This window comes from Misgurnus anguillicaudatus, chromosome 3 (genome assembly GCF_027580225.2).
Source record: "Misgurnus anguillicaudatus chromosome 3, ASM2758022v2, whole genome shotgun sequence".
NCBI lineage: Eukaryota > Metazoa > Chordata > Actinopteri > Cypriniformes > Cobitidae > Misgurnus > Misgurnus anguillicaudatus.
Window position 1 is genome coordinate 827,093 of NC_073339.2, and position 13,594 is coordinate 840,686.

A 13,594-nucleotide genomic window follows, 5' to 3' on the forward strand; every position below is an offset into this window, starting at 1 on the left:
AACTAGAACACAAATTGGACCAAAGTTATGATGAATATAAATGCCAGAATGTTAACCTACTCTCTAAGCTAAGTTTAATGAGTTTTCGTTAGCTAACGCTGTTGTGTTGGGACTTTCAGCTCCCCAACTTTATTTTTCGTCAGTTTACGACAAAGTCGAACATAGTGCCCTAACAATCCACTTTAAATAATTTGTTTTTATCTTTTATGTAGCATGTTGTACCCCTGAGTTTCCCAATCCTGTAAATGCTGTGCAATTTTATTATATTATACATTTTATTTATTATATTATCTGTTATTATCTTGCTTGAGACCGGTAAGCATTAGCCTTGATAGTAGTTGTGTCTCCTTCATTGCGTATTTTTATATGTTTAATATATCCCTCCACTGCATACTTTAACGCTTTTGCCTCATTCTGGAGGATATCGCGGAGGTATTGCGCTGGTCATTTGTTTGGCGGAAGTAACAATAGTAACTAAGGGGGGCGGGGCTCGGCGAAAGGCTAATTGAGTTTAAATTGCAACAAACCACCATCATTGTTATCAGTGTGTGCACTTCATCCGCTTATTTGCATTTTAAAGAACACACCCAAAATGCCACATGTGTCAATTTTAACATGCTATAATAAATTATTTATATGGTATTTTGAGCTTAAACTTCACATATGTGATCTGGGGACACCAAAGATTTATTTGACATCTTACAAAATATTGTGACATGTCCCCTTTAAGTGGATCATTCACTTTAGAATGGGAAGATTGTCGTCGTGTTCTCATCCTCGTGTTGTTCTGGACCTGTATGGTTTGGTTTTTTCTGATGAACACAAAAGAAGATATTTTGAGAAATGATGGTAAACACACAGCAGATAGTGACCATTGACTTCCATAGTAGGAAAAAATATTATGGAAGTATTGTGATAAATGACTAAGAAAATATTTTGATAAATGATGGTAAACACACAGTTGACGGTACCCATTAAATTCCATCATATATTTTTATTCCTACTATGGAAGTCTATGGTCACTTACTGCTGTGTGTTTACCATCATTTCTCAAAATATCTTCTTTTGTGTTCATCAGAAAAAAAGAAATTCATGCAGGTTCAGAACAACATGAGGATGAGTATATGATGACAGAATTTTCATTTTAAAGTGAACTATCCCTTTAATATCCTAAAGATTTTTTGCATTAAAATAAATGATCATTTTGACCACATGCGGTCACATAAAGTGTGTCCAGATACATATACATCTCTTTGACAACTTTAACATTTATTTTCTTTTTGAAAAGAATGATTTAAAAAGGAAAAAGTCAGACAGATTAAGGTCACCAATAAAAGAGAACAAACATCTGAGTTTGGCAAAGTGTTTCATCAGTCAGTTTGAGTAAAGAGAAGTGTTCTTACACAAATATACTGAAAAACAATCTCTATATCATCAGAGAAAAACATCAAATCATTTCAAAAAACAAAAGATAGTCTAGAAAACACTGTAAATAATCTTTAAATATAGCCAAACACTGTCCAACCTCTGCAGCTGTAATCAGGCAAAATACAAAACAAATGACTATAAATCTAAAAACTTAAAGGAATATATCATTAATCCACATACAGTAACATCTTTAGCCATTTCTACACTCAGGAAATAAATAAATTAAAACATTGTGCATTATTTTAAATGCAGTGTTTGGGTCAAAAAGGGACAAACTTAACCATTTTGTTAAATAACCAATTTTTTTTTTAAAGATTTTACACAACTATGCGTTAAATAAATCCAACATTTTAAGTTGAAACAACTGAGCATAAGATAAAAAACAGCCCAGTCTACATTCAAAATACTGGAGAAATGTTTTCTCTGCCCCAGACACGTACAGGAGCGCAACTGATAATGGAAAGCTCATATTCACTTTTGCAATGTTTTTGTTGTCTGCAAATTACAAACCCACTGTTGTTTAATTTTTAAACTCAATCTGTGGTTTTTTGGAGGTTGCGTCCACCGGAGGTTGCATTTATGGGGTATTGCGGTCTCATTTAAGCAACCTGGCAACCTTAAGCAACCTGATAACTGGCAACAGAGCTGTTTAAAATTGACTATTGGGTAAATTGGCAGTGGGCAGGATCACACAAACAAAACAAAAAACCATACGAGACCGCCGACTTTCATACTATATAGTAGGCAAAGTAGTGCTTTTTGCATACTATATAGTATGTTAGTATATAGGGAATTTCAGACGCAGCAATTGTTTTCCAGCAAAACTTAGCATGTTTGCTAAACATCTACAAATATATTTCTTATTTTTATTTAGTAGAGTCAAAAACCTACATGCAGCTTAATTATGATGACAACATAATGACATCACTCATCATTTGAAAGTAAAATAAACTAAAATTAATGAATCTGATCAAATATTAGGCACATTTTAAGGTCATTAAAGAACAAAAATGAAGACTTAAATCGACTTTAGTGGTCAATAGGAAATGTTGACATCTACGTTTGTATTTCGTAACCTGATTTTTAAATCTTTGTTACTTTCATCATATTACTAAATGACTGTGTTTCACCACTTTTGTAAAGCACATATTGTAACATTAGCATTAACTAATGAAAAGCTGAACATTTTTCTTTATATGTTTGGTTGTTGCTCTGGATCTAAACAAAGTCCTGCGGCACAGCAGAGCTCTTAAATAATAAACTACATCTATTAAATACTTCAGCATGTATATTCAACATAACACAGAACATAACACCATTCAGAAGGACCTCAGTCTAAAGCCTTATTTGAACAGGATTAGTATTATCTGGGGTCCTCTTGTGATTTATAAATCACCCCCCCTACATCTGAATTTTTGCATTCGCACGGTATAAGCGAAGCTTTGATTTTACTCAAATGTATTGACTTATCTCCCTGATATGACATCAAGGCTTTGCGTAACACTGTGTCCTAACTACACATGATGCCGCGAGACACGGTAAAATGTACCTTTTCCATGTTAATAAAGCTTTTTTCCTAACCAGCGCATGTGATGCTGCGTCGAGCCTCAATGGATTGTATTTTAGAAACGGTTTTGTGATGATGAGGCTGACACCTCCGCCTACTCAATGAAAGTTCTGCAAATTATGAACATTAATCATGAAACATAGATGAGAGAAAATGTAATCTGTGGGGAAATGACAGAACTGGCTGATTCGCACGGGATTAAGATCACAGACACAGGCAATTATTACAAAGGACTACTAAAGGTCACCAAGTAATACTAATCCTGTGTGAATAGTGCTTTAGATGATAAAAACTTTAAATGGTTGAAATGAACAGTTGACAGTTTGATGGCTGGAACATACATAACATTGTGAAGATCTACTAGTTGAAGAATTGAAGAGATTGTATTTACATGATCTACAGTATATGTCTCTATTGTTTCCTGATGTTTCCTCCTGATGGAAGTTGGGTGGGGGCACGAAGGGGTTAAATTTGTACCCAGAAATGAGTTTTGCAAAGTAAATTTATATTGTGACATAGAAACAGAGAGGAGGAGTCTGAGAATCTGACAGATATTTAACACAAAGCGTTTGTGTCATCTGAGAGTCACAGGAACACAACTCACTACGGTAAGTTACTGTAATATTCTACAGTATGGACTTGACATGCTCTCGTTTTTAATCAAACATCATGATGTTTTCTCTTAGATCATCAATAATTGCTGTGATTTACTGAGTCAGGATTGAAGAATGACTGTAAGTTCAACTTTAAATCCATGAATCTGTACATGATTTGAGTTTTTAATGTGATGATGATGATGAATGGTGATTTGTGTTTAGGTGATGAAGGTGATTTTAGTGGCACTCTTGCCTGTTGTACTTGGTACTGAATGTGATGAATTCAAACCTGTGGACTGTTCAGATCTTTATAAAAAAGGAGAAACAGTCAGTGGCATCTACAACATCTATCCAACATCTGGTGCTCCTCTGTGGGTTTATTGTGACATGATCTCAACCGCTCAAGATGAAGATGAGAAAGGAGGTTGGACGGTAAGAATAATTTCACACACACACACACACAGTTATTTATATACACAAACCTGATCTAATATATGATGTATAACTGATGTCAGGTGATTCAGAGACGAATGGATGGCAGTGTGAATTTCTATCGACCATGGAAACAGTACAAGAGAGGTTTTGGACTCGTGGAGAGCGAGTACTGGCTTGGTAACACAGTTCAGTGTCTCTCACTTCTGCTTGTCTTGACATCATTCATGTTTGGAGATGTAAATGTTTGTGTTGATGAACAGGACTGGAGAACATGTACCAGCTGACACATAACAGAAAGTACATACTGAAAGTAGATATGGAGGACTTTGAAGGAAGAAAAGGTTGGGCTCTGTATTCTTCATTCTCTGTCGACTCTGAATGTCAAGGTTATCAACTGCAGGTGACAGGATTTAAAGATGGAGGTGCAGGTATGACACATTTCTTACATTAAACATCTTATCTTAACAATTCAATAAGATTACTTTAGTCCAGATCTAGACTGTTCACAGACGGCAGATGACTCTGGGCCGGAGCTACTGACCTAGATGCAGATCGGGCTATGAGTCATCTGCTCTCTGAGTTATTAAGAGTTTGTAAATATTATTTCTGGTCTCTTCAGGTGATGCTTTATCTGGTCATAATGGAATGAAGTTCTCCACCTTTGACAAAGATCAGGACACTTATGAAGCGAGCTGTGCCAGATCTTATCTTGGGGGATTTTGGTATGGAAACTGTCATACTGCAAATCCCAACGGTGTGTATTTGTGGGGAGAAGACGCCACACTTTTTGCCATTGGAAATTCCTGGTACACCTGGAAGACCAGTCACGCTGTTGGTATGAAATCTATCATGATGAAGATCAAACGTGTGTCTTAGAGCAGCTTACAGTGTTTCACAGGAGCACACATTTGAATTTGTGTATAATGATGAGTTAGTGATGAATTCATGTTTCCTTGTCTTTCACCAGTGTTATTGAGTTTCATTTGTGTAATGTCTCATTAAATATATATGGCAGTTGTGATGTGTCATCATTCAGTCTTTACCTGATTCAACAGATCATAAACTTTCCTCTAAACTGAGCAGACAGTTTAAAAACTCTGCATTAGCATGTTGTGTAACCATGCTTGTGAATCTAAAAAGATTTTGGCCTGTAGATCACAGAGATGTGTGGTTTATAACATCAGGAGAATGTGATTCTTCTGTCTCAAACATTGTGTGTTATTATCAAAATCAGACCCCAGGGTCAGTAAATCTTTGACATTGTAAAAATGTAAAAAATGTTAAGCCAGGACAAAAACAAAAATCTTAAAGGGACACTTCACCTATTTGCATTAAGCTTTGTATAGTTAGAACCCCAGTCATGTTTTTGAATGGTCGTGCATTATTTCCTCAGTTGCTGCTAAGACAGGATAAATACAGATTTAAGTGTTGCACTTCCTTCTTTTAATGATGTAAAACTCATAATCGTGCATCATTGAAAGCAGGAAGTCCAATATCTTTGTTGAGGGGTGAGACAAACACCCCTTTTCTTGGTCAAATAATGCTCCTTTAATACAGATTTTTTATTGTTTTCTCAACTTTTAAGTAAAAAAAAAACAGGATTAAAATAACAAGGCAACAAGAAGATTTCTCAAGAAAGTCCACCCAACTTAAAAGATTATATTTTAAATCAACTTCTTTTATTATACAGTCTCTATAAGAGATTATAAGTCAGTGGATGTTGCTTCATAGCATGAAGATCCTCGGTCAGCTTGGGGTTACTGCGGTTTCCTCCCACAACAGGTCAAAAACATGCAGGTTAGGTGAATTGAAGATGTGTGTGTATATAGACTAAATGATGTGTATTAATTGATGTGTGTGTACTGTGGACATTTAAGGATCATGTTAAGATTAGCAAAGCTGCATGTGGATGTTAGTTGATGACCATTTGTTCATGATTCAATCAAAGTTTGAGTCAAAGGTGAATCCAAGGGCAATGCTGTAATCCCTTATCGTGTTTGCATGCTCATATGGGGGGGGGGTCTGATATGCATTTTGCTGCCCTTTATTGTCGTACTGCAACCTCTCTTTCATGGTTTTATTGTAATCTGAAGGCAGTGTTTTCATCTGAAGGGACTGCCTCTTCAAATGACTTTAAATTCAATGCATCATACAGCTCAAGACGATCCAAGTCTTCTGGTCTTTGCTGAAAAAAGGTTCCAACAATACTAACTAGTTCTTGTCATGAACACAGCCATAGATGGCGTTAGAAATAAATAATTAAATAAGTACCATAACTGCTCAAATGGTTTGTATTGAATGTTCATTCTTCTTCACTGTAGACGCATCACTGCCTCCACCAACACTGAAATCATGAACCTCAATTATAGTGACAATCATTAAATATTATTCATTATGCCACAGGGCTGTTGAATGCCTTATTCTGATTGGTTGAGAAATGTTCCACAGGTATGCATTATTTTTCGATAACCGCACACCTGACCTGTCAAATGTCTTCACATAACCACCAGAGCAATGTCTGTGGTATAAGCGGTATAAGCAGATTAATTGACTCCGGTCCTTTGAAATATAAAAAAATTATATTTTAGTGTGCATTATTTCCAAATAATTCAACGGGCCGTCACCAATTATTCATCACTTACCATATTCATTACTTAACCTAACCCTAACCCTAAAATATCTCTAATAGATAATGAACAGAGACAACAACAGCGCAAATAAACCTGCTTTAATTTAAACATTTTCTTTAGACCTCTTTAAACTTTTGGGACAAACACTTAACAGTGATTCTTGGGAATTTAGATAAAACAGGTTTAAATTTTGAAAAAAAAAGTTAGTTAAATTACAAAATCTGAAGGTATATCATTATAGATCAAGGTCTTGGCTGTTCAGCAATTTACTGGTGCAACCTCCCCTGTTCATATTTTTTCCATAAAATAGGTGTTTTTCCAGTAATTACTCATACAATGTTTACTTTAAGCCTAAATAGAAAAACTAATGATTTTTTTATTTAATACACACACTGTAAAACACGACAAGTTCAGAGTACTCAAAAATTTTGTTGAAACTGATTACATAAATTGTTTTAAGTAAACCAACATCAAAAATTTTAAGTAAAGATAACTTTAAAAATTTCAGTTAACCCAAATTTAAAAGTTTACGCTTCATTTTATTAATTCTTCAAGTACAATATACATAAAATTACTGTTTATTATAAGGACTGTTTACCATATATATTTTTTGTATACCGTACTTAAAACCTCTTTTTACCATTCAATTTTGTTCACAAGTCACAGAAACAGATCATGTGACTCATGAAAATGTAATACCAGTGAAAGTGTGTTGGGACTGTACTCAGTGCAGACTATCACACAGTCATAGTTTATATGATAAACCAACATGTATCCGACCTACAGCCTAAGCACAGGCACTACACTTCTGAACAATGGTAACCACAAAACTAAAAAATAGCAAACTCTTCTAAATCTCCAACATAAATAAATGTTTAACACTATTGAGTCTTTCTCTTTACTAAAAACCACATACAATAGCACTTAATTTAAAAAAATGCTCTCGTATTGCAGGCTCATGCAAAGCATGCTGGGAACTGGAACCTCCTCAACCAATCGTGTTGATTTAACTTTAAACTGAAGTAAATTTGCAGTGCCAGACTCTTTCTTAGCTAACCTGGCAAATTGAACTGATCACAATCACCAAAAGTTTGTAATTATTTGCAGTGTTTGTTACAATGAGGCTGTGGTATTGAAATGACTCCGTTTGGAAGTAATAAATAAATTTTTTGAGTTCTTTGACTCATTTTATTTGAGTTTGTGGAACTTAAAATGGCGAACTCGTTGAAAACACATAAAAATGTTAAGCTCAATAAACTTTTTCACAGTTTTGAGTTCAGTTCACTCATTTTAAATGAGTACATTGTACTGTTCGGGTTTACAGTGATATTTTTGTATTAATAGAGACTAGTAATTTAATAACTCAACAGCACTGAAGAAACATATTGTAAGCATATTCGTTTAAACAAATAAAACTACGTCTGACGGTGGTGACATGGGCCTCATTATTCCAAAATGTATACCACTCAAGTCAATGGCTTCATGCTTAAACTTTATGTAAATATTTGATCCAAAAAATAACAACCCTAAGCACGTTGATGAACAAATATCAAATCATAACTTCCTAAAATACATAAAACCTGACAGAAAAGACAGAAAACCTGACAGTGGTGACATCTACAAAGGTGACGGTGTTGACATGTTATGTTGTCGCAGTAGCAGTGTCCAAAAATCTGAAGAAGTTTAAGAGAAAATATCAAACATACAGGAGCTTGAGTGATCTTGAAGCATGCGGTAGAGCTGAAGGTTTAAAAATGGGGTCCTCAGGAATGCAGTTGACTCTGTAGTTGTCTGATTTTATTGCTTTTTATAAATATCTGACGGTGGTGACGAATATGTGGGACACATTTTGAGTAATCTTAAAATAATAGTAAATATTGTCAAAACTCACTGTTTGTAGTTTTTAATATATATTACAATGTACTCTTTCATGTGGTAAATATATTATTCAATTCAATTATTACTTTTGGCTTTTTTAATCAAGTTGAAATGATTATCTCTTAACCGAGGACAGCTGATTTTGTAGGCAATGGGCCAGCATATAATCATTAAATTAATAAAAAATAAAATAAACCTATAAAAGAACCTTACATATGTGCAAATGACCCCCTGATTATAACATTGATTCTTTTTCTTCATGAAAATGTTATTAATTTACAACAGAATTAGCACTTTTCTTAGTGGGACATGTTTTTGCCAAAGTTTCAAGAATCAGTATGTAACTGCACAATCAGCAGTTATCTTTCAGGACTTTCATCTTCTTCACAAAATAATAAATTGATTCCTGCTACTAATGTACAGCATTGACAATAAACAGTGAGGTAATAGAAACATGAAAAACACTTCACCCTGATGTCTTTAAACACAAGAAGAAAAACAAGCCATATAATTTAAGAGAAAAAGAAAATATATATGATGAAAAAACACCACATGTGGCACATTCAAACATTATCACTGTTTAAGAAACACGTTTGATCTTCATGGTGATTGATTTCAGACTGACGGTGTAACTGTTCTTCCAGGTCGACCAAACAGCTCCGATGGCGTAATGTGTGGCGTCTTCTCCCCATAAATAAACACCGTTGGGATTTGCTGAATGACAGTTTGAATACCAGAAACCCGCCAGAAACCTTTTGGCACAATTACTGTCATGAGCGTCCTGATCTTTGTCAAAGGTGGAGAACTTGAATCCATTATGACCAGATAAAGCATCACCTGAAGAGACCAGAAATAATATTTACAAACTCTTAATAACTCAGAGAGCAGATGACTCTGAGCCCGATCTGCACCCAGGTCAGCAGATCCGGCCCAGAGTCGACTGCTGTCTGGGAACAGTCTAGATCTGGACTAAAGTAATCTTATTGAATTGTTAAGATAAGATGTTTAATGTAAGAAATGTGTCATACCTGCACCTCCATCTTTAAATCCTGTCACCTGCAGTTGATAACCTTGACATTCAGAGTCGACAGAGAATGAAGAATACAGAGCCCAACCTTTTCTTCCTTCAAAGTCCTCCATATCTACTTTCAGTATGTACTCTCTGTTATGTGTCAGCTGGTACATGTTCTCCAGTCCTGTTCATCAACACAAACATTTACATCTCCAAACATGAATGATGTCAAGACAAGCAGAAGTGAGAGACACTGAACTGTGTTACCAAGCCAGTACTCGCTCTCGACGAGTCCAAAACCTCTCTTGTACTGTTTCCATGGTCGATAGAAATTCACACTGCCATCCATTCGTCTCTGAATCACCTGACATCAGTTATACATCATATATTAGATCAGGTTTCTGTATATAAATAACTGTGTGTGTGTGAAATTATTCTTACCGTCCAACCTCCTTTCTCATCTTCATCTTGAACGGTTGAGATCATGTCACAATAAACCCACAGAGGAGCACCAGATGTTGGATAGATGTTGTAGATGCCACTGACTGTTTCTCCTTGTTTATAAAGATCTGAACAGTCTAGGGGTTCATCACATTCAGTACCAAATACAACAGGCAAGAGTGCCACTAAAATCACCATCATCACCTAAACACAAATCACCATTCATCATCATCATCACATTAAAACCTCAAATCATGCACAGATTCATGGATTTAAAGTTGAACTTACAGTCATTCTTCAATCCTGACTCAGTAAATCACAGCAATTATTGATGATCTAAGAGAAAATATCATGATGTTTGATTAAAAACGAGAGCATGTCAGATCAATACTGTAGAATATTACAGTAACTTACCGTAGTGAGTTGTGTTCCTGTGACTCTCAGATCACACAAACGCTCTGTGTTAAATATCTGTCAGATTCTCAGACTCCTCCTCTCTGTTTTTGTCAAAGTTCATTTGACTTGAAGTGAGTCTGTTTACTCAGTAAACATGTAAGCTGTTATTCCATTATGAGGAAATACCCAAAACTTCAAACCTCTTTATCAACATGAAGGTTTGTAGAACAGAGTGTATATTCCCCCATTTCCAAAATATGACGCAAATTCAAGTTTATATCAAAAATGTATTGTTTCGAACTTTTACTGTATCAATTTAAGAAAAGAACCAATCGATAGAGAGGGTAAAAAAGAAAATGAAGCAAAAGACACATTTTCATCTATATATAGATTTGTGTAAACCTATAGGGGTGGTTTCCCAGACAGGGATTAGCTTAAGCCAGGACTTGGCCTTATTTTAATAAGGAAATATAACTAGTTTTAACAAACATGCCTTACTAAAAACATTACTGGCAAGCATTTTGAGGCAAAACAAAGGGCATCAATGTATTTTAAGATATGTCAGTTATAAGTTGTTTTCAGTTTGGACAGCTTTTAAATTTATTTAGTCTAAGACTAGTCTAATCCCTGTCTGGAAAACCACCCCAAAGTGTTTAATAAGAACATATGAGGTGTTTCACACAATAACATACAGTATGATATATAATATGAAATTAAGTAACAAAAGCCTAATAGGCTATTACATTAGATACAGTATATTTAGGCAAAGCATATATTTTTAACAACATTGGAAATCATCAACTTTTTAACATTGTTTAATGGTTTCTTCCTATCTGGGTACAGTATGCTTGCTACACGCGTGTCACCACCAGATGTCATTTTTATACTTTCTATTTCAGTATAATGTCATGTGCAATGTGAATGTACATGTAAACCAACATTGTAATCAAATTGCAACGTTTAGGGTGCAAAACTGTTCTGTCGTAACCTGCAGATTAAATTCAGTTGCATTAACAAAATTTTGTGCACACAGTCAGCAATTCACCAATTTGAGATGCGCATCTTATCGTATCATGGCCTTGCCCTTACAAACATGAATCATGGTTTACTACAGTAAAAAAAACAGTGTACAGTTAAACCATGGCTACCATAAGACAGCAATAGTTGTGTTGCAATAACTACAGTAAAACTATTGGTAATCAATACACTAAGAAGCATATTTGTAATGGTATATAGTGTATGTATCGAATCGTGTTACAAACAGTGATTAAACTTCTGTTTACTAAAGAAACACTTATATACATGAAAAAGCTTTCAGATCTACTACATATTTTAATAGATTCAGTTTGAATGATTTCAGGGAAATTATTTAAATGTACAGTGCATTAAGATATCTAATTTGTTAATTTAATCAGAAATGTCTCATTGAGATAGTCCAAAAAGTTATGAGGAAATGTAATGTTTATCTACACATAAATACCTGAAAATTTAAGAGAGCCGTAAAGGTGACAAGATTAACAATGTAATCTCTTTATTCCTGCTTCCTTTCCCAAAAGATTGAAAATGTAGGGCTTTATTTCCGTCCTGTACCATCTGCATTCCATCTGATAGTGATCAAAGATTATTGGCAGAGATGTTTATTCAGTTCAGTGGGGGTTAAAGTCATGTCAGGTTTGGTCACATTCTCAAGGAAAAGTTATGACAATGTTGGAAACGCTCTGGCTCTTCTTTACCATCCTCCTCGTTTGGGCTGGTCTCCATCAGCTTTGCTCTTTCTCTATATGCTCTTCTTCATCACCTGAGCTCTGGGTTCAGGCTTACACTTCATAATAGTAACCATTTTAATTGTTACTAAGTCAGTACTGTAAAATACTACAGCAGTGGTTCTCTTAGCATCTAGCACCCCCCCCCCCATTGGTGGATTCTCTCTCTCTCTCTCTCTCTCTCTCTCTCTCTCTCTCTCTCTCTCTCTCTCTATATATATATATATATATATATATATATATTTATAAAACGGTTAGTTCCAATCCTTGATTCTGATTGGTCAATAGGTGTGCTTTATTCACAATAAAACACTGCTATGACCACTTCACCCAACGGTTCTATTTAATATCACTGCGCCCTTAGCAACACCCTTAGCAACACATAAACATATAATGAGACAAAGTCTGAGAGCAGTTTGTTGTTTTTATTTGAGCTTCCATGTTGTTGTTTGCATTCAGGGACTATTTTTTCTAGCGGAAGGAATGCTTTTATTGATTTAACTTCATGAAAGTTGCACTAATATTTTTTTTACTTTAATATTGTGTGGTAACCGTTTTATAAAAGCAATAAGGTACTCGAGGCAAGTGCTGTATCGTGAATAAGTAACGGCTGAAGGGCGTTGTTAGGCACGACGCGAAGCTAGTGCAACTTTCATGAAGTTAAATCAATAAAAGCATTCCTCGTTACTTATTCACGATACAGCACAGCCTCTCGTACCTTATTGCTTAAATATATATATATATATATCCTATCAATAGTCTGGTTTTAATCGATACACTGATGTTCTGCACCTCCCTTTGCCATCTTTCTGTGGGGGCGCGCCAAATTGCAGTAGCTCTCATTGTACTTCTGTACAGTCACCACGAATTCTTCTGAGCACAAAAATTGTGTCAGACGCACTGTACTCGGACACTCGCATATGCGTAAATAATGGATCACACTTTGGCCTTAAAAACCACTGTACTAGAAACATTATCTTCCCTTTATGACAGCTACTACAGCGGCAACTAATCACAGGACTTACACACACATTCTTAACAATAAAAACTGAAGAACAAATTCTTGGCTACTTTTACATATCTAAATAACAAACACGTTAACATGAAACCATTATCAGCACGATCACCCATTGAACAGTGGGTCTTGTTTCGGTAGGTGTTAAAGGAATAGTCTACTCATTTTCAAAATTAAAATATGTTATTACCTTAACTAAGAATTGTTGATACATCTCTCTATCATCTGTGTGCGTGCATGTAAGCGCTGGAGCGCGCTGCGACGCTTCGATAGCATTTAGCTTAGCCCCATTCATTCAATGGTACCATTTAGAGATAAAGTTAGAAGTGACCAAACACATCAACGTTTTTCCTATTTAAGACGAGTAGTTATACGAGCAAGTTTGGTGGTACAAAATAAAACGTAGCGCTTTTCTAAGCGGATATAAAAGAGG

The 13,594-nt window shown here is 35.3% G+C and overlaps 2 protein-coding genes across 2 annotated transcripts; one reads left to right on the forward strand and one right to left on the reverse strand.

Moving 5' to 3' along the window:
• The first annotated feature begins 3,507 nt into the window (after positions 1-3,507).
• On the forward strand, positions 3,508-5,043 carry LOC129443816 (microfibril-associated glycoprotein 4). Its single transcript, XM_055204048.2, has 6 exons — positions 3,508-3,603; positions 3,682-3,729; positions 3,814-4,023; positions 4,107-4,203; positions 4,287-4,454; positions 4,646-5,043. Exons 2-6 carry the CDS (start codon positions 3,724-3,726, stop codon positions 4,900-4,902), a joined length of 738 nt encoding a protein of 245 aa, XP_055060023.2. The 5' UTR covers positions 3,508-3,603; positions 3,682-3,723; the 3' UTR covers positions 4,903-5,043.
• A 3,999-nt stretch (positions 5,044-9,042) lies between these two features.
• LOC129443818 (microfibril-associated glycoprotein 4) lies at positions 9,043-10,503 on the reverse strand. Its single transcript, XM_073866465.1, has 6 exons — positions 10,402-10,503; positions 10,276-10,323; positions 9,988-10,191; positions 9,814-9,910; positions 9,563-9,730; positions 9,043-9,371 (listed from the first exon to the last, which is right to left on the reverse strand). The coding sequence occupies exons 2-6, from the start codon at positions 10,279-10,281 to the stop codon at positions 9,115-9,117; spliced, it is 732 nt and encodes a 243-aa protein (XP_073722566.1). The 5' UTR covers positions 10,282-10,323; positions 10,402-10,503; the 3' UTR covers positions 9,043-9,114.
• Positions 10,504-13,594: the final 3,091 nt, after the last annotated feature.

Excerpts from the sequence above, each read along its gene's own strand:
- LOC129443816 (XM_055204048.2), top strand. Across the intron at positions 4,204-4,286 it reads GGAGAGCGAGTACTGGCTTG|GACTGGAGAACATGTACCAG; the intron begins GTAACACAGTTC and ends GTTGATGAACAG. Across the intron at positions 4,455-4,645 it reads ATTTAAAGATGGAGGTGCAG|GTGATGCTTTATCTGGTCAT; the intron begins GTATGACACATT and ends TGGTCTCTTCAG.
- LOC129443818 (XM_073866465.1), bottom strand. Across the intron at positions 9,731-9,813 it reads CGAGAGCGAGTACTGGCTTG|GACTGGAGAACATGTACCAG; the intron begins GTAACACAGTTC and ends GTTGATGAACAG. Across the intron at positions 9,372-9,562 it reads ATTTAAAGATGGAGGTGCAG|GTGATGCTTTATCTGGTCAT; the intron begins GTATGACACATT and ends TGGTCTCTTCAG.